The following is a 25,708-nucleotide window of genomic DNA, read 5'->3' as shown; positions in this document are numbered from 1 at the left end:
GCGATATATATATATGTCTATGGGGAGGAGAACCTTCAAACAAATGGTCATCAGTTGAGATAGAAATGTCCAATTCCATTTTTTTCCCTACGTCCAAAATTGAGATCACTGTCGCAATTTACCCAAGGTAGTGGAAAAAAATGATTTCAACTCCACCACTCTAACTTGCAATGCATTTCCAATGGGACCGAAATGTTCCCGTTTAAAGTCGATTTGTAGCCAAACGGTGTGGTGAAACTTTCCGAAAAGTAATAGCGCTTTTGCCATAGTCAAGCCGGTCGTTTTGATACATTTCACGTGTATGGGGCGCGAACGCTCTGGGCGGGGTTTTGTTTGCAAAATCGGTGGAATAAAGAATAAATAAATAAAAATAGTATAGATTCTAATAGTGTGGGTGGCAACCTGGCTGCGTGTAACTGTTCCGCAACAGTAAGTGACTTCCGGGGTAGGCCTGATTGGCCCCGACAGGCACGTGACGCGGCAAACTCAGGACGCGCAACGAGGCTGCTGAGAGCTGTCGCGCGGAAATAGGCTGTCTATTGCCATTCTCTAACACAAACTCTAACCTTAACCAGCTCCTTAACAGCGCCTAAACTTAACCGTTCTAACCTTAACCAACTCCGAAACAATGCCTAACCTTAACCTTAACCTTAACCATGCCTAACCTTAACCATAGAAAGAATATTGCCATTCTCTAAGACAAACTCTAACCTTAACCAGCTCCTTAACAGCGCCTAAACTTAACCGTTCTAACCTTAACCAACTCCGAAACAATGCCTAACCTTAACCTTAACCTTAACCATGCCTAACCTTAACCGGCGAAAGAATACACGTTAAAAAAAAAATCACGTTAAAAAAAAAAGATTTGATGGGATTCAAACTCACCAACAACGGACCGCAGGATCGCAGGACCGCTGCTCTGCCAGGTGAGCTGAAGCGCCGAATGAAAGTCATGGCGTATTTGGACGGTTACGTAATTCCGCAAGCTCTGCCGCTCGGCTCCGCGGAGCGTGCCGCGCGGCAGAGAAAGTTGCGCGTCACGTGCCTGTCGGGGCCAATCAGGCCTACCCCGGAAGTAACTTACTGTTGCGGATAAGCTATAAGCAACCTGGCTTCGCCAGGTCACCCACACTAATCAGAAATGTCAAGTTGCATGTTGTTATTCTAACCAGCTTAGTTCTGTTGCATTTCCAATTTATTTATTTAAATTATAAATTTATCAGGAATCGATAAGCAGAATCAATAATGGAATCGTATAGATAAAATCTTATCAATTCCCATCCCTAGTTACTAGGCTTGAGTAAATTGTAATGAACCAAAAGAAAAAAGGAGACGTTTTTTTCATATTTGACGGTGAATAACACCATGCTAACATTGACCAGATGTGGAAAATGTAATAAAGGGCAGATGATTGAAATATGAATATAGAATATCAGGCCTATAAATGACCTTATTATGGCCAAGTCAAACATCTATGGATCGGGCCAAATCTTTTCTTTCCAATGGCAGAGTTCAATCTGGATTTAGTACCACCAGGCGCCCCTGACAGTGCAGCAAAAACAGTGAATGAAATCTACTGTAAGTACAGTTCATCATCATCATCAGGTGGTGTCTTCGTTCCGAAGGTTGCCTATCACTCCAACCCATTCTGTCCCCACTTCTTCTCTCCAACTCTGTGACTCCGCCTCTCACTCCGCTCCAATCACAGACGTCGTCTACCCAGCCTCTTCTTGGTCTTCCACTTCCTCTCTTTCTTTTTTTTGTCAAATCAGTTGTGCAATAGTAACTTTTGGTGAGTTGTTTCTATACAATTCACTTATATGACATTTAGGTATGACACAGGACTACACAAGCATTTTTTTATAGAAATGTGTCAACAGACTAAAGCAGGGAACCACAATATTTTGCATACGAATTATGCAGAATGTAATATCATAACTGTCTATTATTTTTCTTGCAATTGAGCCAATTTTCCTTAGGTACGGTTTTGAGGTGTGTGTTCAACAGAATGTAGTATCAAAAACACATTCACAAAAAGTATGGGTTACTGAATGCTGAACTGCACTGTTATAATCACTAAGCCATTGTAAGACCTTACCTGTGTCCCTGTATCACTTGTCTCTGCTGCCCTTTGATTAAAAACGCCTGTATGTCCATTTTCCTTTTTTTTTGTGGCATATTTCAGTTAGTCACAGTAAAAGTCACCTAGTAAAAGTGAGATAATTGACAATATCAAAACATGCTAGGGCTGTACCGAATAGTTTGAAGCTTCGTTCATAATGTTGACATTCAAATTCTAAATCAACATAAAAAATAGTCATTATAAAAAAGTAATTATTTTTAAAATTATTTATTTATTTTAATTTTATTTTGCCAAGGTATGGCGAGTGCCATACCTTGCCATACCAAAACGACGCCCCTGAGTGAGAGGCAACCCTCCTGGAGTCCTGGTGGAGGGCAGGGGGAGAGCGAACAACGAGAAAGAGATATAGATATTTTGTTTTTCCTCCTTCATTTCATTCTGTATTAGACTGTTGTTCATGTAAATAAACTATCCTTTTTGATATAACAGTCCGAGTCAGTGTATGATAATGTACCGGGAGAGATAAGGGTGTCTCAGCCAGTAAGCAGTGGGAGTAAATCAACACAACGCAGAGAAGATTTTATGGATGCTCCAATACTGTTCTCCCAAAATTAAGGGATCACCCATTTTGGTATTTTGATGGGTCACCAGTCCAAGGCTTGGGTAAGATACCTTTTATCATATCAGTAAGGATAGTGTGAGTTATGTTAGGATGCTTTATTTTCTTTGTTGACAACCTGGCCCAGCTCTTTACCCCTATTTTATAAACCTATGCATTTAAAAATAATAATAATAATAATAAAGTTCCAGCAAATATTTTAATTACATCAATATTGTGCAGTCATAACCATATTAGGTTTGTAGGTGAAGTGTTTCAAGTTTCAAGTTTCTTTAATAGTTGTCATACAGAAGTACAGAATACTTTTATACAAAATGCTTCTTACTGTTACGCTCCAGAGACTGTGCTAGACAAGATAAGTATGAAATAAAATAAAGTAGCATGTAAAAAGAAGTAAAAATAGAGGTCCCAGTGTTCAGTATAGACATATGTACAATGTTCGATGCAGACTAGAAGTAACTGAGTTACCATACAATATACAAGATACTATGCAATATACTAATATACAATACTATATAGTGCAAAGCAGAAATGGGATGAGTTACAATTTAGGTACAATTTACAGTAAGGTGTACGAGTTGTAGTGCAAATCCTTTATCAATAAATATAAAGTGTGTTTAGGTGATCTAAAGTGTGGAGAGTGGGTGCTGCAGTGTGTTGTTTGTTTAAAGTGAGTGTGTGCATGTGGATGTGTGTGCTGTGTGCATTTGATGGTTGTTGCATAGTGTTTATTGTTCGTTGAGCAGCCTGATGGCCTGGGGATAGAAGCTTCTTCTGAGTGTTTACCTTGTTTAACAAAAAAAGGTCACGTTTATTGTAGTTTAAATCTATCTATCTAATCTATCCATGCATGACAATTATATATATTTTAAGTGAATCTCTTACATAATGTACAGTTTCTACGCCTAATGTATATACTCTTTTCTTTCTGGACTCTTTTTGTATCACAAATACAGTACTGTAATTGCAAATCTGGTATGTCATAAATGTATAGATGTAGCAGTACTGTCTATCTGTATGTCATGTATGTCATATATGTTACGATGAATTGGAAATGGGGGACCCTGGTGTAAACAAGACGAAAGTCTTTCTCTGGTCTGCATCCCCTTAACAATTGTATGTATTGAGCTGTACTGCACTGTACCCATTCTGCAATCTGTTAATAAAGTTTTCATTCATTCATTCATTCATTCACATGATTGTGTATTTAAAATGATCACTTTGATGAAACAAGGCTTTTGTTTTGGGAGAAATTAAGGGTTTGTTTAGAGTGGCTACGTGCTGCCCTCTAGTGGTCAGAAAATAATGATTGCAGCTTTAAAATCAGATAGAGCTTCTCAGGAACTCAAAACTATTTTTGAAACCGTATAGCCTGCCTACATGTTTTTAATTAATATAATAAGAGTGCTGGTTGTACGCTCAACTAATATGCCTCTATCTATTTGGTCAGAAGAGGTGATAATAAAACGATCTCAACTCCTCATATTAGGAGGAGTGAAGGCATCCTAATAGGAGTGCAGCAGGGATGATGTTGGGAGGAGGAGAGGGTGGATGCTCTCCTCTCTGATCACACACCGGATCACTCCCCTTCCCTTCCTCTCAGCCGGGCTGCTGCTGTGTTTCCCGGCTAGCCGAAGAAAGTTCAGGGAGGTTCGGTGGCAACTGTGTTTCGCAAAATGGACAGCCAGGGAAGGAAAGTGGTGGTGTGTGACAACGGAACCGGGGTGAGTTGATTACCCCGAGTTATTATGTCGCTTATTCAAGCTTTGTTTCGACCCGGTTAACCGGTTCAGTAATGTTTTAGACGGGTTTTGCTGAAACAGGAAGTGAAGTGAGCGTAGCTAGTAGCTCCGCTGTCAGCAGTGACGGTACCCACCTAGCTAGCAGTGACAACACTTAGCTGGCGTTAGCTCGCTACTGCTCGGCAAATAACGTTCATATTCACTCTCCCGATGTCGATACAGAAAGGGGCAACGTTACGTAGGGATAAAACGCCACGATAAAAACAGAAAGCGCAACGAGCTGCCTTGTTCAGCCGAATCCATCTCCACAGGTCAAGTGACAGTGTGAGCTAGTAACAGAGCTCTATCTGAGGCAGTTAGCATGTCTACTATCTAGATGGCAAGCTTCTCCTCGCAGGTCGCCAGGGACACATCTGGCCAACACATTATTTAAATGCCATATCGGTGAAAGAGTTGTGATGCAAAACACGCGTTTGGTTGCTGTTATCAATTCGAGTTATTGTAGCTGTGTGAGTGGCTTTATTTATTAGCTATGATAGCTACCTGGAGGCCTTGGCTATAATGAGGAACCACCTAACCATTTACTGTATTCAATTGTACAGTAGCTAACTCCTGTCTCAATATAGGCAGTGACTAGTGATTCACTTGCCTTCCACAGATATTGGAGAGGTGCCCTATCATACATGCATAGACTGAAACCCCAAGCTTGATCAAGTTGGGTGAATAAGGGCATTTTCAGGGATGATGGAACACAATTACTTAAAGGGGCACTTCACCAAAAAGCAATACTGATTTATTTTGCACATAATCTCACACACTTGTTTAATTTGTTATTAAGGGTACATTTGTTTCAATATGGCCACCAATGTTGGAGCTGTAATTAACACAACTCAAGGATTCAATGTCCCCGGTGACATCACTGGTTGCCATATTCAAACTAATTGACTCTCAATACCTGGTAAATTTTTTTCTGAATTAAAAGTTGACATGGATCATGTTATGAGTATGCTGCAGGACCCCAAGACACATGGAACTCCTTCAATGCCCCCATTGTACATTTTAGTTCCTGACAACTCAGGCCTAAGCCTTGTCTCTTTTGGAGGGGTGCAAGGTTTTTATCCGACGGCAGCAAAATGTGAAGCTAGGGAAACGGACCACATCAATGTGGAAATGAGTGGAGAGGAAGTGAACCCGCTGTCTCTACCACAGCTGCCACTTGAAATAACACACACTGCTCCACACACAGTTGCACATGCAGGTCATTCACACACTTGCATACTCGACTGCTAAACTATACAGATGCGCATGTTTTTTAAAGAACCTACTAGCTAGACACTTCACATTTAGTCAATCTCAGTGTGACCAGACGTCTAGTTAAAGGAACACTCCAACATTTTGGTTAAAGGATAACTCCACTTTTTTTTAAAATTAGCTTATTTAACATCTTCCCTGGAGTTAGACAAGAAGATGCATACCTTTTTTGTCTCTGTGCGTGCATTTTAGCTTTGGGAATAGACGCTCCGTTAGCATAGCTTAGCTTCATCACTGGAAGTGAGGCAGGACAGTAGCCTTACAGTGCCTTACAGTGTATTGCAAGGTCTGACATTGACCAAACTTGATATGCATGACCTTGGTGGGCTCTAGGTCAACTCCTGAAAAGGGGGTCAATGTCAGACCTTGCAATCAAAAGTTAGGGGCGCACTGAAATTATGGCAAGGGTTATTAGCCCCCTAACTTTTGATTGCAAAGTCTGACATTGACCCCCTTTTCAGGAGTTGACCTAGAGCCCACCAAGGTCATGCATATCAAGTTTGGTCAATGTCAGACCTTGCAATACACTGTAAGGCACTGTAAGGCTACTGTCCTGCCTCACTTCCAGTGATGAAGCTAAGCTATGCTAACGGAGCGTCTATTCCCAAAGCTAAAATGCACGCACAGAGACAAAAAAGGTATGCATCTTCTTGTCTAACTCCAGGGAAGATGTTAAATAAGCTCATTTAAAAAAAAAGTGGAGTTATCCTTTAACACACATTCAGATGAGTCAGACGAGAAGGTTAATTGATAACCATTTCATGTCTGTCAGTTTTGAAGTTGTAGGATGTTTTATTTCTTGTCTTCTGACGGAGGCTAGGCCAGCTGATCCCTACTATTTCTGTTCCTTGTGTAAGCTAGGCTAGCAGGCACCTGGACCTCTCTCTCTGGGGCTGCTGGACACACTAGAAATGAAACTGACTGGGGAAGATGGGATAATAAGTGTAATTCCCCTAAATTGTTGGAATGTTCCTTTAACCAGATGAGTTTCTGCGGTGTCTTGACCTGTTTGGTTCCTTTTGTCAATCTTTAGTTTGTGAAGTGCGGCTATGCAGGATCCAACTTCCCTGAGCACATCTTCCCTGCACTGGTCGGCAGGCCCATCATCCGCTCCACAGCCAAAGTGGGGAACATTGAGATCAAGGTAAGGAATGAATGAATAAGAGAGGACTAACAGAACTAGCGGCAGCAGAACTACACAAACTACAATGTGTGACACATATCATGCCAGTTAGGATACCTTGTGTATACTGCACTTGTGTATACTGTTTACTTTTACTCTGACTCATAGTAGATTCTCATAGATTCTAATTCTTTATTGCTCATATTTATTGTAACATATAATATAACCGATAGGGCATACAGACCCTCATCTTCACCTTTTTATTACACTGTTTACTTTTATCATATTCTTATATTCAGAGTTAATTATATTGCTTACACTGTTTATTTTTTATTCTCTTGTCTTTTATCAAATTGTATTGCCTATATTTTTGTCTTTCTACTATTACATACCTGTAATTCCCCTCCCCATGTTGCTATGATGCCCAAATTTCCCCAAGGGGATGAATAAAGGAATATCTTATAATAGACTGCTCTCATGGGTGACGTATTATCTAGCTGCTCCCCAGGCTTCTGTCTTTACTGCAGCTATATGAACTATTAACTATTAATAGATCACTACTAGCTTCATCTGTGGTTCATGCAGGCTGTGGTCCCTGTGAACAAAGCCTTATAATATACATTTCTTTCTCTGATAAGGCAGTGGATTTAGAATTTTAAGTCGGTTTAAAAAAAAAGGTAAAATCTCTAGCCAGAACGAGCTTAACGTAGGGATGCACCGATCCGACTTTTTCAGTCCCGATACCACTACTTGGGTTTGGGATGCATGATAATTATCGGGTCGATAATTATCGGGCCGATATCAGCAATTATGACGTCATTCCGATAAACCCGATACAATTATTGATAGCTCAGATAAAATTATAATTTTTATTTTTATTTTTTTACACTTTTATTTTTTTGTAACTTTTTTTCATGTCCACGTTTACACGCAGTCACGCACAATATATACTTACATAGGATTTTACTTGATTCAACAACAAAATATATTTAAATATTTAAATAAATATATTTTGTTTTTAAGAATTGTAAAGGATCACAAGTGTGTTTTTGATTTGTTTTAAACAAAGACAGAAAATAAACTTCATTCATTCAATTAATAAACTGTATGACTCACTGTCACTGTGTGGGATAATTATTTTGTGCAAGGCAACATCAGGCTTGACTTAAAACATTACTTTCCTAACTTAGTGAAACTAAATGTAACAAATTAACACATAGATATAAATGTACTGAATGGTTATTTCTTATTTTATTTATTATAAAAATTTAAAAAATAATCAAATTTTTTTTTTTCGGACACCCAATCCAGCTATTTTACTGATATCGGCGGCCGATACCAATATCGGATCGGTGCATCCCTAGCTTAGCACTGCAGCTCAGGTCACGTCACCAGCACCAGTGCTTTCCCTGAAACATCCGCTCATTTATTTTATTTTTTTATTTTATTTGAAAAATATTTATTTAATTATACATTATAATATGTAAATGAAAATAATATAAAACAAACAAATCATTGATCTATGGCAAAGAAATGGAAAAAGATTTAAAATTAAAAACAAAACAACTCAATTTACATCTTCGAAAAGGAGTAGGAAGAAGTATACACTTATTTAATCCTACCCCTTTTCCACTACTCAAATTAATGTACTAATTTAAAACCTTACAAAACAAATATATATATATATATATGCAAAACAAAAAAATGATGTATGTAAAACATGAAAGAAATAAAATAAAAATCTAAACGGTAAATACCTGTGAAGGAAAAGACCATTCATTTCTGCCATAGACAGGGGAGAAAAATAGCACTGGGGCTTGATACATGTTCCTTAAACATCATGTTGGCATGTTCCTTAAACACCACCTGATCAGCATTGCTGCTGCTCTCTCCACTCACTACTTCACTGGGGGAACCCTGGAAGGGATCGAGAACAGTAGCCTCCCAGTAGTCATCTTCTTTCATACGTCCATTCTCTGCCTGTCTACTCCTCTTTCCAACTCTGCTGTGATTTCATCATTTATTTATTTTTTCACATCTTAACCCCCCACCCCCCAACCGGTGAAGTAGAACGCCCAGAAGATGGTAAGTACAGGTTGGTGTGTGCACCAGGCTGCCTGCTGTGTTTGGGAGTTTCTTTGTTGTTGTCTTTTTATTCTTTCTTTCTTTTGTAATCTTTGTATGGTTTTATTACTCACAGAAGGATTCTGCTCTTCCACAGTCAGACTAGTCGTGATGAGGGTGTTAAGTTTGAGTATCCTTCAAACACACACACAGTCACACACACGCATGCAGACACACATGCACGCACGCACGCAGGCAGACACACACACACACACACACACACACAGACGTCTCACACTAATGCACTTCCTCCTCTCCGGGGGTAAGTGAAGCTGAGAGGGCTGCTCTGAGTCACAGCTGTTACTGATGGAGGCTAAAAGAGATCCTGGACGAGCTCCACTCTCCCGGCCTGTGATATTCTCTTTAACTTATAATAGCTTGAGAGGCCGAGGATCATAACAGTTTGGATCCCTTTCATCCGTCATCCAGATAACAACTGGATAGGTAAGGCTGGAAAAACTGGAAAACGATGATTAGCCAGGAAACTCTGGTGCCTAGCGGTAGCGGGTACTATTTTTTATTTTTTTTTATTGGTCTTTTTCCCCCTCCATTTTCCTCCGATTTTCTCCCATCCCAATGTTAGTCGTATGCCAATTCCCAGTCCCTTCCTGATCGCTGCGCACTTACCCCCCACAGTCAGATCATCTGGGAGAGTGGAGGCTACCACGTGCTTCCTCCGACACACGTCCAGCCAATCACCGCTTCTTTTCACCTGGCAGCGCGGATTCTCATTGAGAGGGCGTAGCGTGTGGGAGGACCACACTATCCCCCTCACGTCCAATCCGCGCTTAGCAGGCGCCCCGACCGAACTGTAGGAGTCGCTGTTTACAACGACCCGGACCCACCCCGCCAGCTTCTCCCACCCTCTGATACAGCCAATTGTATCAGTGCAGACGGCCAGCCAAGCTGGTGACAACCCCGGAGCTGTGAGCTGGATTCGAACAGGCAAATCCAGCTCAGCTCCGGGGCTGGTGACGAACGCAATCTCCGCTCGGCCACCTAACCGCCTGCTCTAGCGGGTACTATTCTAAGCGTACATGTATTACAGTGGAAATCCTTTTACCAGGCTACACTGAACTGAACCAGATTGCTTTAACAACAGCGTTGTGTCGTTGAACCGGATCTGATTATGTGTATCAAGTTCAGTGCATTTCCATCGCTGCCTGTCGAAGCTTGAGTTGTGAAAAGAAAAGCGTAGGTGTCCACACACTGCAGGATGCTAGCCAGACAGCTGAATGCTGACGACAGGCACATCTGGATTTTATTGAAAACACATGTAGTCCATGCCAGTGACTGGGGCTCCGTCGGTGCCAAAACACACAGGGTGAACTCATAAAATGGCTGCCATCTGTAGGCTTTTGATGCATCAGCAGGGGAACGTAGGATGCTTGACTGTGTGGCTAACACCTGGCTAACCCAGCTGCTGTTTACTTCAGCAGCCCGCCTTGCATGTGGCTAGTTGTTGATTTTCGAACAGTGCTAAAATAACCTGTGTGCTTTGGCCTTAGGGGGGGAACCACAGGAGTGGTTTCAGAGAGAGTGACTGCATGGAAACTTGCTCTCCTGTGCATGCTGGGTAATTGAGTTTAAAAGTACCAAGCCACTATTTTCGGGGCTCTTTCTGAAAAGATTAATGCAATCATTGTCGTCCTCGTCGCGATGGATGAGCGTAAGCGCGGGCATCCAGTGACTGTGCTGCGTCAGACGTAGAGAGAGAGCCTTGGCTAGTTGATATGACTTGGCTGAGAGACGCCTTGGCTAGTTGACATGACTTGGCTGAGAGACGCCTTGGCTAGTTGATATGACTTGGCTGAGAGACGCCTTGGCTAGTTGACATGACTTGGCTGAGAGACGCCTTGGCTAGTTGACATGACTTGGCTGAGAGACGCCTTGGCTAGTTGATGACTTGGCTAAGAGAAGCCTTGGCTTCTCTTTGTCTGCAGACTGCAGGCCTAGCTGTTGGTCAAATAAAGACATCTCTTATCCCTCGTTGCTCGGAGAACTAGCTCATTGATCTGTTGGTTTGATTGCAGCACCGTTTCCGATGTGCAGTAATTTATCATGTCCATTTTAGGGCCGTGCGATATGGGACATTTCATATCTCAATAACTATATATCACAATATAGTAAGTTTTCAATAAAACCTTTGTCTATACAAAATAACCACATACTTCATGACTACTTTCTGTTAATCCTGAGTGTGAACTAAATACAAATGAAAGGCACAGACACACAGACACAAACACACACAGAAAACATCTCTCACCTCAGCATCTCTTTCTAAAATAGCTTTCACTTATCTTGCGCAAAACCAATGATTTCCACTAGGGATGTTCGATATTTGGCTTTTTTACCGATATCGATATACCGATATTGTCCAACTCTTAATTTCCGATACCGATATCAACCGATACCGATATATGCAGCCCCCCCCCCCCCCCCCAAAAAACGGAATAATTTCAGGTAATTAACATTACATATCTCTTGTCGTGGAATTAACACAACATTATGCATACTTTTGACAATAAATAAAATCAGAATTTGTACTTACTTGCTTGCCTGGGTAAATAAAGGTTAAATAAATGTAAAAAATAATAATTATTATTATTATTGGAAAACCGATACCGATAATTTCCGATATCACATTTGAATGCCAATATTGGCCGATAATATCGGACATCCCTAATTTCCACAGATTTTATTTCACAATAGGAATGATGAATTAGTAATAATCCAAAGTAGGCGGCCGGGTAGTGCAGCGGACTAAGCGTCTGTCTACCACCACAGAGACAGTGGGATCGAATCCAGCTGTGATGCTTCCGGGTTGGCCGACCGTCTATACTAACACAATTGGCAGTGTTAGCGGGTGGGAAACCCGGCGAGGGTGGGTCCTGGTCGTTGTAAACAGCGACTCCTACAGTTCGGTCGGGGCACCTGCACAGCAAGGGAAGGATCTAGGAGAGGTAGTGTGACCTTCCACACATTACACTCTCTCAGTGAGAGTCCGCGCTGCCAGGTGAAAAGAAGTGGTGGGCTGGGTACACATGTGTCGGGAGGAAGCATGTGATAGTCTCCGCCCTCCCGGACCGACGGTAGGGGGTAGAGTGTGCAACGACCAGGAAGGGGATTGGGAATTGGCATAACGACTAACATTGGGATGGGAGAAAAACGGAAAAAGAAGGGGGGAAAAGATAATAAAAAAATAAAATAAAGCGAAAGTAGATAATAACACAAGGTACAACTGAAGGCTAAATATCGGTTCCTCCTCCTCCTATTAACCACGAAAGCAGATTGATGCATTTATATTAAATAAAAACACAATGGCGATGCAGATAATGCTCTGTGTATTGAGACATTTGTATTGCTTACACACAGTGAGATGAGACACGCTTGATTTCTATCACAGGCCAGCTGTTCTGTTGTGTATCAGAGTGCTGCAGGGAGTTTGTTTGTTTGTTATTCCAGCAGGAGCGTGTGGCGGCGGGAGTGACTAGCGTGTGGGGGAGGGAGTGACGAGCGCGTCAGGGTGGGTGTGATGAGCGCGTGGGGGCAGATGTGACGAGCGTGTGGAGACTACTGGCGTAAAGCAATTATGCTGCTTTTTAATGCAACAATAGTGATGGAAACAATAAGAGGACAATATCTAGAATCGGAATCAGAAGGGTCTTTATTGCCAAGTAGTTTACACATACAAGGAATTTCATTTGGTAGTTTTTGGTGCAACATTAACGGACAGACAATTACGGTAGAATAAAATAAAAAGGTAGAATAACATAAAATGGAATATAAACTAAATTAAAATAGAAGCACAATAGAATAGAATTAATTATAGAATAAAATAGGCCAGGGCTGTACAATTGTGCGTCCAGTATAAACGCTATATTAGAATAAAAAAACAATACAGTGGGATGGAATATTTAACAGGGCTGTGCAATTGAGCAGTAATGTGCAAAGAGTATGAACCATGAAGTATGAACAAGTATGAAGAGTTTATTACCGATAGACATTTTTCTTTCGGCCCACAATATATCTTGTCTTGTATCGAACAGCCACCATCGTCTTTCCACCAGCAACCTTCCCCTGCCACTGAACATGTCTCCTTCTCCTCCCCCTCACCATGTCTCCTTCTCCTCTCTCACCATGTCTCATTCTCCTCTCTCACCATGTCTCCTTCTCCTCTCTCACCATGTCTCCTTCTCCTCTCTCACCATGTCTCCTTCTCCTCCCTCACCATGTCTCCTTCTCCTCCTCTCTCACCATGTCTCCTTCTCTTCTCTCACCATGTCTCCTTCTCCCCCCTCACCATGTCTCCTTCTCCCCCCTCACCATGTCTCCTTCTCCTCTCTCACCATGTCTCCTTCTCCTCTCTCACCATGTCTCCTTCTCCCTCACCATGTCTTCTTCTCCTCCTCTCTCACCATGTCTCCTTCTCCTCCTCTCTCACCATGTCTCCTTCTCCTCTCTCACCATGTCTCCTTCTCCTCCTCTCTCACCATGTCTCCTTCTCCTCTCTCACCAGGTCTCCTTCTCCTCCTCTCTCACCAGGTCTCCTTCTCCTCCTTTCTCACCATGTCTCCTTCTCCTCCTCTCTCACCATGTCTCCTTCTCCTCCTCTCTCACCACGTCTCCTTCTTCTCCTCTCTCACCATGTCTCCTCCTCCTCTCTCACCATGTCTCCTTCTCCTCCTCTCTCACCATGTCTCCTTCTCCCTCACCATGTCTCCTTCTCCTCCTCTCTCACCATGTCTCCTTCTCCTCCTCTCTCACCATGTCTCCTTCTCCTCCTCTCTCACCATGTCTCCTCCTCTCTCACCATGTCTCCTTCTCCTCCTCTCTTACCAGGTCTCCTTCTCCTCTCTCACCATGTCTCCTCCTCCTCTCTCACCATGTCTCCTTCTCCTCCTCTCTCACCATGTCTCCTTCTCCTCCTCTCTCACCATGTCTCCTTCTCCTCCTCTCTCACCATGTCTCCTTCTCCTCCTCTCTCACCATGTCTCCTCCTCCTCTCTCACCATGTCTCCTTCTCCTCTCTCACCATGTCTCCTTCTCCTCTCTCACCAGGTCTCCTTCTCCTCTCTCACCAGGTCTCCTTCTCCTCCTCTCTCACCATGTCTCCTCCTCTCTCACCATGTCTCCTTCTCCTCTCTCACCATGTCTCCTTCTCCTCTCTCACCAGGTCTCCTTCTCCTCTCTCACCATGTCTCCTTCTCCTCCTCTCTCACCATGTCTCCTTCTCCTCTCTCACCATGTCTCCTTCTCCTCCTCTCTCACCATGTCTCCTTCTCTCTCACCATGTCTCCTTCTCCTCCTCTCTCACCATGTCTCCTTCTCCTCCTCTCTCACCATGTCTCCCCCCCTCCCCTCTCACCATGTCTCCTTCTCCACACTCTCTGTTGACCTGTGACCCCTGTGCTCCTCAGGACCTGATGGTGGGGGATGAGGCCAGCGAGCTGCGCTCCATGCTGGAGGTGAACTACCCCATGGAGAACGGCATTGTGCGGAACTGGGACGACATGAAGCACCTGTGGGACTACACCTTCGGCCCTGAGAAGCTGAACATCGAGTCACGCAGCTGCAAGATCCTGCTCACCGAACCGCCCATGAACCCCACCAAGAACCGCGAGAAGATCATCGAGGTGTGTGCTGTGTTCTTCACTTTCTGCTCTTTGTCCCAGTTGTAGGTGCTTCATCAGAATATGTATTACATGACACTTTTCTTTACTGTATGGAGCACAATCTCAGGAGGCTCATAGAGAACCAAACATTTCACTGTAATGTACCTGTACCTTATATGTGACAAATAAAACAGAACTTGATAGGCAAGTTCTCCCTCTAAACATCTGTAGTGCTACATCCCTGCACTCTTTCAAATCCCAACTCAAACCCCACCTTTTCACCAAATTTGTAAATAACTCTGCCTGATTTCCCCTTTTTCTTTCGTTTTCTTTCCTTTTGATTAATATTTTGTTGTGACGTTGTTCCCTGTCCCCCTCCCTTAGCTGTTAAGCGCCTTGGGTCTCTTGAAAGGCGCTATATAAATTTAAGATTATTATTATTATTAAGTATGCATGCCAGGGAGGTGCATCAGTATACATGATGAAGAGGTGCATCAGTATACATGATGAAGAGGTGCATCAGTATACATGATGAAGAGGTGCATCAGTATACATGATGAAGAGGTGCATCAGTATACAACATGATGAAGAGGTGCATCAGTATACATGATGAAGAGGTGCATCAGTATACATGATGAAGAGGTGCATCAGTATACATGATACATGATGAAGAGGTGCATCAGTATGCATGCCAAGGAGGTGCATCAGTATACAGGATGAAGAGGTGCATCAGTATACATGATGAAGAGGTGCATCAGTATACATGATGAAGAGGTGCATCAGTATACATGATGAAGAGGTGCATCAGTATACAGGATGAAGAGGTGCATCAGTATACAGGATGAGGAGGTGCATCAGTATACATGATGAAGAGGTGCATCAGTATACATGATGAAGAGGTGCATCAGTATACAACATGATGAAGAGGTGCATCAGTATACAACATGATGAAGAGGTGCATCAGTATACATGATGAAGAGGTGCATCAGTATACATGATGAAGAGGTGCATCAGTATACAACATGATGAAGAGGTGCATCAGTATACATGATTAAGAGGTGCATCAGTATACAACATGATGAAGAGGTGCATCAGTATACAACATGATGAAGAGGTGCATCAGTATACAACATGATGAAGAGGTGCATCAGTATACATGATGAAGAGGTGCATCAGTATACATGATGAAGAGAGATTCCAGCGAGAGATGAAGGAATGCAATATCCTGTGCTTCACGGAGACCTGGCTGAAAACAGTGACTCCCGATCACAGCATCTCTCCCTCCAACTCCTTCACCATCTTCAGAGCGGACCGTACAGAAGCCTCCGGGAAGAGCATCGGCGGGGGGCTATGCCTTATGACCAACAACGGCTGGACTAGCCCCGGGTAGGTGAAGATACTCTCCCGTTCATGCTCTCCCGACATGGAACACCTCACGATCCAATGTCGCCCGTTCCATCTTCCGCACGAATTCACTGCAGTGATCATGACTGCAGTGTACATCCACCCCCAGGCGAACGTCGGCAGGGCGCTAGGGGAACTACACGAACATCTGAACACACACCAGATCAAGCATCCGGACGCAGCCATGATCGTAGCCGGGGACTTCAATCAGGCGAATCTGAAGAAAGTCATGCCGTCTTTCTTCCAGCACATCGTCTGCTCCACAAGGGGAGGAAATACACTCGACCACTGTTACACCCCGTTCAGAGCCGGATACAAGGCTGTACCGGCTCCACCATTAGCGGGAGCAACAAACACGTCGGAATCGTCGGATCATGCCGCCATCTTGCTGGTCCCAGCATATAAACAGAGATCACGTGATGCCGTTGTGTCACGTGAGGTAAAAAAATGGGACGACCAATCAGAGGCCACGCTTCAGGACGCACTAGACATCGCCGACTGGGGAATGTTCAGGAGGAGTAACAGTGACGTCAGCGATTACACAGACGCTGTGGTGTCATTCATAACAACACTGGCTGATAGTATCGTCCCCACAAAGAAGGCGAGGGTGTTCCCAAACCAGAAACCATGGGTGGACAGTACCATCAGAGCAGCCCTGAACTATCGCACCACTGCTTATAACCGGGGCAGAGAGTCAGGAAACATGGAAGAATACAAGACAACAGTCTACACTCTGCGCAAGGCTGTCAAACTTGCTAAGAGGACGTATGCCGACAAGATGGAGGCACAAATGGCACAGAATGACACAAGAGGCTTATGGCAGGGACTGAGGGCTATAACTGACTACAAAGTCAGCACCCCCTCAATGGGGAGCGACAACGCCTCCCTTGCGGACCAGCTCAACACCTTCTACGCGCGGTTTGGTGCAAACGGTGGCACTGCTAGCCCAACGGCTAGTGACGTCACTGGTGCGCCGGCTGTTGTGGAGGGGGGGGGGGGCATCCGCGGGGGGGCGGGGACGCTCTCTCATTGACGGTACACAGTGTGAGAAGAGCATTTATGCAGGTGAACACCAGGAAGGCTGCTGGCCCAGATGGTATAACAGGACGCATACTTAAGTCCTGTGCCAACCAGCTTGCCCCGGTGTTCACCGCCATATTTAATCAATCCCTGGCGGAGTCAGTGGTCCCTGCCTGCTTCAAGATGTCTACCATCATCCCTGTACCGAAGAAACCCTCCCCAACATGTCCAAATGACTACAGACCGGTGGCACTCACCTCTGTGGTCATGAAATGTTTTGAGAGGCTGGTCAAGGACCACATTTGTGCCTCCCTCCCCAGGGATATGGACCCTATGCAATTTGCATACAGGACAAACGGGTCCACTGACGACGCGGTCTCCCAGGTACTGCACAGCACCCTCTCCCACCTTGACCGTCAGAAGGGGGGCTATGTGAGACTGTTGTTCATTGACTACAGCTCAGCGTTCAACACCATAGTCCCCACCAGACTGGTGGACAAGCTGATCGAGCTGGGTCTGAGCTCCGCCCTGAGCGCCTGGGTACTGGACTTTCTGAGTGAAAGACCCCAGGCGGTCAAGTCAAGTCAAGAGTTTTAATTGTCACGGCATACAGGTATACAATGAAATGCGGGTGGTCTTGCCCGCAACGATGTGCAATACAGTGGTACATATAATAGAATCAAAAGAAGGAAACAACATTGTGCAGTAACAGGTAGCAGGTAACATGGAGTGACATCTCGGTATCTGTACATAGTTATTTACAGAGCATGTGGGACATGCTAGTTAGCTTTGGTAGTGCAATACACTGTTCCTGTTATTCTAATTTAAAGTGTCCTTTCCTTTGGCCATAAGTGTGCGTGTGTGCGACATGAGTGTGTGCCCGCTCATGTTAAAGTGTTAAGTGGCTGCTCGTGTGTGAGCGTGCACAGTGTGCGTGTCGTGTGCGTGTTCATGTGTGCTTGTGTGTGGACAGTTCAATGTTCTGAGCACTCAATGTTCATTGTTCATGGCTCTGATGGCCTGGGGGAAGAAGCTGAGCCTAAGCCGCTCTGTCCTAGTAGCTGGGGTTCGCAGGCGTCTGCCTGACCTCAGCAGCTGAAACAGGCTGTTATTGGGGTGGTGAGGGTCTTTCATTATCCTGCAGGCTCTGGATTTGCACCTCTTGTTGTATAGAACCTGCAGGGGGGGTAGTGCAATACCCGTGGTACGCTCGGCTGAGCGCACCACTCTCTGTAGGGCCTTCTTGTCCTGTGCCGTGCTGTTTCCATACCAGGCAGTGATGTTTCCGGTCAGGATGCTCTCTACAGCTCCTGAGTAGAAGGACTGGAGTATCTTCCCCGATACTCTGAACTTCCTTAACTGTCTCAGGTGGTAGAGACGCTGTTTCGCCTTCTTTACTACTGTGTCTATGTGTGTTGACCATGTCAGATCCTCTGAGATGTGGACCCCCAGGTACTTGAAGCTGCTCACCCTGTCCACGGTAGCCCCGTTAATCATCAGTGGTGTGTGCGTCTCCTGCTGTCCTCTCCTATAATCCACGATCAGCTCCTTGGTTTTACCAATGTTCAGGAGCAGGCTGTTGTCCTGGCACCAGCGTTCCAGTACCTCAACCTCCTCCCGGTAGGCCTTCTCGTCGTTGTCCGAGATCAGCCCCACCACCACTGTCATCTGCGAACTTCACTATGGAGTTGGAGCTGAACTTGGCCACACAGTCGTGTGTGTAGAGTGAGTACAGCAGGGGGCTCAGAACACAGCCCTGGGGGGACCCGATGCTCAGGGTGATGGTGTTGGAGGTCTGACCCCCCACCCTGACCGCCTGGGGTCTTTCGCTCAAAGTCCAGTACCCAGGCGCTCAGGGCGGAGCTCAGACCTAGCTCGATCAGCTTGTCCACCAGTCTGGTGGGGACTATGGTGTTGAACGCTGAGCTGTAGTCAATGAACAACAGTCTCACATAGCCCCCCTTCTGACGGTCAAGGTGCGAGAGGGTGCTGTGCAGTACCTGGGAGACCGCGTCGTCGGTGGACCTGTTTGTCCTGTATGCAAATTGCATAGGGTCCATATCACTGGGGAGGGAGGCACAAATGTGGTCCTTGACCAGCCTCTCGAAGCATTTCATGACCACAGAGGTGAGTGCCACCAGTCAGGGTGGGGGGTCAGACCTCCAACACCATCACCCTGAGCATCGGGTCCCCCCAGGGCTGTGTTCTAAGCCCCCTGCTGTACTCACTCTACACACACGACTGTGTGGCCAAGTTAAGCTCCAACTCCATAGTGAAGTTCGCAGACGACACGGTGGTGGTGGGGCTGATCTCGGACAACGACGAGAAGGCCTACCGGGAGGAGGTTGAGGTACTGGAACGCTGGTGCCAGGACAACAGCCTGCTCCTGAACATTGGTAAAACCAAGGAGCTGATCGTGGATTATAGGAGAGGACAGCAGGAGACACACACACCACTGATGATTAACAGGGCTACCGTGGACAGGGTGAGCAGCTTTAAGTACCTGGGGGTCCACATCTCAGAGGATCTGACATGGTCAACACACATAGACACAGTAGTAAAGAAGGCGAAACAGCGCCTCTACCACCTGAGACAGTTAAGGAAGTTCAGAGTATCGGGGAAGATACTCCAGTCCTCCTACTCAGGAGCTGTAGAGAGCATCTTGACCGGAAACATCACTGCCTGGTATGGAAACAGCACGGCACAAGACAAGAAAGCCCTACAGAGAGTGGTGCGCTCAGCCGAGCGTACCACGGGTATTGCACTACCTCCCCTGCAGGTTCTATACAACAAGAGGTGCAAATCCAGAGCCTGCAGGATAATGAAAGACCCTCACCACCCCAATAACAGCCTGTTCCAGCTGCTGAGGTCAGGCAGACGCCTGCGAACCCCAGCTACTAGGACAGAGCGGCTTAGGCTCAGCTTCTTCCCCCAGGCCATCAGAGCCCTGAACAATGAACATTGAGTGCCACAGAACACTGAACTATCCACACACAAGCACACATGAACACACACACGACACGCACGCTGTGCACGCTCACACACTAGCAGCCACTTAACACTTTAACATGAGCGGGCACACACTCATGCCGTACACTTATGGCCAAAAGGAAAGGCCACTTTAAATTAGAATAACAGGAACAGTGTATTGCACTACCAAAGCTACCTAGCATGTCCTATATGCTCTGTAAATAACTATGTACAGATACCGAGATGTCACACCATGTTACCTGTTACCTGTTTATTGCACAATGTTGTTTTTTTATTGGATTCTATTATATGTTGTACCACTGTATTGCACATCGTTGCGGGCAAGACCACCCTCATTTCATTGTATACTTGTATGCCGTGACAATTAAAACTCTTGACTTGACTTGAAGAGGTGCATCAGTATACATGATGAAGAGGTGCATCAGTATACATGATGAAGAGGTGCATCAGTATACATGATGAAGAGGTGCATCAGTATACATGATGAAGAGGTGCATCAGTATACAATGATGAAGAGGTGCATCAGTATACAATGATGAAGAGGTGCATCAGTATACAACATGATGAAGTAGGGCTGGGCGATATGACCAAAAACGTTATCGCGATAAAATTATAAAATTATTTTCATATAATTCGATATCGATAATTATCGTCGATATAATGTCTGTCAAGTTTAATTAACTTCTAATATGCTGCTGCGAATGTCTCAAGTCGAGTTGATGTCGTCATCAGTCCTCGCACGTTAGCAGTTAGCCGACAAGCGGAGTATCTCATGACAATAAATATGACACTAAAATACTCTCTTCCGCCACAATATATTGAAACGACGTCCACTCCCACACTATTATAAACGTGGCATCAGAATTCAAAACACACACATACTCGGCACGTAAATATATAAAACAGTGCCGTGCAAGCTAGTTAACCTAGCCAGCCTGTTGCTTCTACGCGGTGTATTCCATGACAATGTGCTAAATATCACACTAAAATACTCTCTTCCGCCACAATATATTGAAACGACTACCACTGTATACCCCCACTACTATAAACGTGGCCTCAGAATTCAAAACACACACATACTCTGCACGTAAATATATAAAACAGTGCCGTGCAAGCTAGTTAACCTAGCCAGCCTGTTGCTTCTACGCGGTGTATTCCATGACAATGTGCTAAATATCACACTAAAATACTCTCTTCCGCCACAATATATTGAAACGACTACCACTGTATACCCCCACTACTATAAACGTGGCCTCAGAATTCACCACACACACATACTCGGCACGTAAATATATAAAACAACGCCGTGCAAGCTAATTAGCCTAGCAAGCCTTGTTGTTGAGTGAGTCCTTTTTTTTTTTTATCCACTTTTTCTCCCATCCCAATTTCGTATCATCCAATTCAACCCTCCCCTGTCACGAACGCTGTTTCTTGCCTCCCACAAGCCGGCTGCAATGTGGACTAAGTCATACATAGCACAAGTCCCCTCCGGTACTTGAGGTAACAGCAGTCGCATCTTTTCACCTGCGCAGCTCGATCTCTCAGTGTCGAGGAGTAACGCGTGGGAGGCTCACGCTGCCCCCGCCACTTCCTGATTCTACTGCGCAGGCGCACCAACCGACTTGTAGGAGTCGCTTGTTCACAACGTTCGATCCCCACCCTTCAGTTTTCCCTCCCCGTAATACGGCCAATGTGTATTACTGCGGACGACCAGCCAAACTGAAAAACAATGTGGAGAGCTGGATTCGAACACGCGAATCCTAGCGTCTCCACACTGGTGGCGAGTGCCTTGCCCACTACACCACCTAGCCGCCCTGTTGTTGAGTGAGTCCTACCGCTCTGGGTCTCCTTCCGGGTCTCCGTCGATCTCGGCCATCTCCTTCACTGATTGGTTGTTAGCTGTTGTGCGTAGCACGTCATCACGTAAGGTTGGTTGTTGTTAGTGAGTGAGCTGAGCCGAGGCTGAACGGAGCCAAGCTTGGAAAATCGATATATCGAAACTTTGCGACCACGTTTCATGTTTATTTCGAGGAAATAATTTATCGCGATAGTTATCGTTATCGTTTTATCGCCCAGCCCTATGATGAAGAGGTGCATCAGTATACAGGATGAGGGGGTCAGGGCTGAGTGCGACCAATTTGGTCACAAATATCCCAATTATCTGAAGTGTGACATAATTTTTTCCCTTGTCGCACCGGTGCACCTCACATTCCAGCAGGTCCGTCTGTCTGTGTGTACTGTGTAGCATCTTTCCCCCCATGGCCATGTGCTCTGACTTTGATTGGCTTTGATTGGGTAAACAAAGCCATGTGCAACTGTGAAACCTGAAACCGTGCCGCACGTGTGTCAGTGTGTGTCCATTCGTAGCATGAGATGCGCACACCACTTACTTCACTTACTTAGTTACTAAAATGAGGATACTCTTCCGTAATGCACACGCAATAGCGAATAAATCAAGACCCTACAAGGACTTCGCTTGGATGTGCAATTAAGTTGATTGTGTTTTTGTTATAACGTTAGTTCCGCATGTTTATATAGGTGTGTCGGCTTTCACTTCAGTACTATGTTTGTAAGCCTGGATGCTAACGCTAGCTAGCTAGCTTGTGTGTGTTTGTGTGTGCATTCTTCTAGTTGGATAATCATTAGGTTTGATTTGAAACCATTGTTCATCTGAACAGTTGAAATGGACTTCTCTACCGTTCTGCGTGCTGCTGTGGAGGCAGTTCCTAACATTTCTTCCACACTGATTCTCTTCTGCAGGTGATGTTTGAGACCTACCAGTTTTCAGGAGTCTACATTGCTATTCAAGCAGTGCTGACGCTGTATGCTCAAGGTAAGAAGCCTTGAGGCCACGTAACATACCCAACCCTCTTTAAAGGGGCACTTCACCAAAAAACAATGGCGATTTATTTTGCACATAATCTCACACACATCCAAACACTCTACATTTACATTTAGTAATTTAGCTGAACGCTTTTATCCAAAGCGATTTACAGGTTCTGTATGACAAGTCAGCAGGAAGGTACAACTCTTTCAGCTGAGTGACAATGTTCATCAAACTGTTGAAACTTGGGTGCTGCAGTGTTGGGTGCATAGTAGTATAGACTCGGCGTTGCACACATTAATTTAGTTTGACAGTTATTGAAAGTAAGTGAGTTTGAATGTGGCCACCGGTGATGTCATCAGGAACATTGAATCTTTGTGTTGTGTTAATTATAGCACCATGAAAGGAAGTAGATGAAGAAATAGCAATGCCTTGTTATAGAGACTGCTACCTTATCATTTCATTGAGCTGCAATCAACACAAGGATTCATTGTCCCCATTCCCCAATGACATCACTGGTGGCCATATTCAAACTCACTTTCTCTCAATAACTGTCAAACTAAAAAATGTGCAAAAATGTTTAGTGTTTTTCGATGTGTGTGTTGGATTATGTGCAAAATAAATCGGCATTGTTTTTTTTGGCAAAGTGCCTCTTTAATTCTCGAAGACTAACTGGAAATGACTTATTGTTTGCTTTGGAAACTCAGAAACCTGGATGGTTGCTTTACGCCTCCATCACTGGGTTTGTACATGAATGTAAGTAGTTAATTATTACATCAGAATGTTATCTTTTCCACTGTTTTGTTTACTCCTCCACCACGGCCAGCAGGCAGCTGAGACACACCCAGCTGATAGTCTTGTAGATGATTAACTCGGATGCCTGTGTGTGTGTGTGTGTGTGTGTGGTTTTTTTAAATGTTAGGCCTGCTGACGGGCGTGGTGGTGGACTCGGGGGATGGCGTAACACACATCTGTCCAGTGTACGAGGGGTTCAGCCTCCCCCATCTGACGAGGCGTCTGGACATCGCAGGCAGAGACATCACTCGCTACCTCATCAAGGTAGGTATCCCCTCCCAGGAGTAGGACATACAAAAATTGGCATTTTTTCATTAAAATATGTTCCAACAAAATTAATTTCTCCAATATATTACAAAAATAAATAAAAGATTCCTACAATAATACGGCAGCAGTGCTATGGAAAATATTAAACTAAACATTTATATGACTTTTGGGATTTTAAAGCTTTAACTCCTACTATAATTTATTACTACCTACTAGGGCTGTCCCCGACTAAGGATTTGGATGGTCGACTAGGATTGGCCAAAATTTGCCGTTAGTCGACTATTGGTCGACAAAAAAAAAAAAAAAATAGGTATAATATTTATAAAAAAAAAAAAAAATTATCATTCCATTTGGGCTGTGGGGGGTGCTTAATGTCTGAAGGAGTCGACTGAAGGCTTCTTGTCCTCTGCAAAAGCATGCAATTGGTCCACTGATGGATACAGCTTGATATTTGTCTAGTATAGTGTGTTCATTAGATGGGTGAAATCCTCTTTCAGTGCCTCTGTGCCTGTTTTCGTAGGCAGTTAGCCTCTGGTATGTGTGCCATTAGCGTTAGCCACGCTTCTATGCCTCTTTTCTTTTGAAAAAAAATGATAAAAAAAAATAAAAAATTTATAAAAAAAGGAAAATATTATTTATTTTTATTTTTTATTTATTATATTCGACTAAGAGGTTGGCCAGTCGACTACGGCCCCTTTCGACCGATTAGTCGACTAACCCTAACCCTACTACCTACTATACTAATATGTCTCTACTACTATGCACTCAACACTGCAGAACCCATGTTTCAACACTGTTTGATGAACATCTCTCCTCCTCCTCCCCTCTTGTGTCCTGTCCTCTCTCCTCTCATCTTGTCTCCTCTCCTGTCCTCTCCTCTCATCTCCTCGTATGTACTGTCCTCTCTCCTCTCCTCTTGTGTCCTGTCCTCCTCTCCTCTTGTGTCCTGTCCTCCTCTCTCCTCCCCTCTTGTGTCCTATCCTGTCCTCTTTTCTCCTCTCCTCTTGTGTCCTGTTCTCTCCTCCCCTGTCTTCTCCTCCCCTCTTGTGTCATGTCCTCTCCTGTCATCTCCTCTCTCCTCTCCTATTGTGTCCTGTTCTCTCCTCCCCTGTCTTCTCCTCCCCTCTTGTGTCATGTCCTCTCCTGTCATCTCCTCCTCTCTCCTCCCCTCTTGTGTCCTGTCCTCTCTCCTCTCCTCTTGTGTCCTTCTCCTCTCTTCTCCTCTTATCTATCATCCCCTCTCCTATCCTCTCCTCTCTCCTCTCCTCTTGTGTCCTCTCTCCTCTCCTCTTGTGTCCTGTCCTTCTCCCCTCCTATCCTCTCTCATCCCCTCTTGTGTCCTCTCCTCCTCTCTCCTCTCCTCTTGTGTCCTGTCCTCTCCTCTGTCCTGTTCTGTCTGTCTTGTCCTAGTTGCTGCTGTTGAGGGGTTATGCCTTCAACCACTCTGCGGACTTCGAGACGGTGAGGATGATGAAGGAGAAGCTGTGCTACGTGGGCTACAACATCGAACAGGAGCAGAAGCTGGCCCTGGAGACCACTGTGCTGGTGGAGTCCTACACGGTAACGCACACAGACGTGTTGATTTTACTCTTATTCTCATGCCTTGGACTTACATAAATTGCATGATCATGTATTGTGTATTTAAATGTTTAAATATCAACATTTTCTGGCCATCCTCAGTAAATATGATCAAACTCCTCTGACCTAATTTCCAAAGGCCCAAGAGATGGGACAGTAATATATATATATATATATATATATATATTAGTGCTGTCAATAGATACAAAAAA

General features: G+C 44.6%; 1 protein-coding gene across 1 annotated transcript in view; it reads left to right on the top strand.

The window, feature by feature from the left end:
• The first annotated feature begins 4,297 nt into the window (after positions 1-4,297).
• actr2b (actin related protein 2b) overlaps positions 4,298-25,708 on the top strand; it is a 50,640-nt gene continuing 29,229 nt past the window's right edge. The window contains exons 1-6 of the mRNA XM_084322201.1: positions 4,298-4,426; positions 6,789-6,899; positions 14,423-14,638; positions 22,793-22,865; positions 23,779-23,915; positions 25,329-25,478. Coding sequence (XP_084178327.1) covers positions 4,379-4,426; positions 6,789-6,899; positions 14,423-14,638; positions 22,793-22,865; positions 23,779-23,915; positions 25,329-25,478 — 735 coding nt within the window. The 5' untranslated portion in view covers positions 4,298-4,378. The remainder of the gene's footprint in view (positions 4,427-6,788; positions 6,900-14,422; positions 14,639-22,792; positions 22,866-23,778; positions 23,916-25,328; positions 25,479-25,708) is intronic.

The sequence above is a fragment of the Notolepis coatsorum genome, assembly GCF_963971535.1.
Source record: "Notolepis coatsorum genome assembly, chromosome: 9".
Lineage (NCBI taxonomy): Eukaryota > Metazoa > Chordata > Actinopteri > Aulopiformes > Paralepididae > Notolepis > Notolepis coatsorum.
Note: the sequence above shows the minus strand (reverse complement) of the source record. Positions and strands in the feature narration are given on the sequence as shown.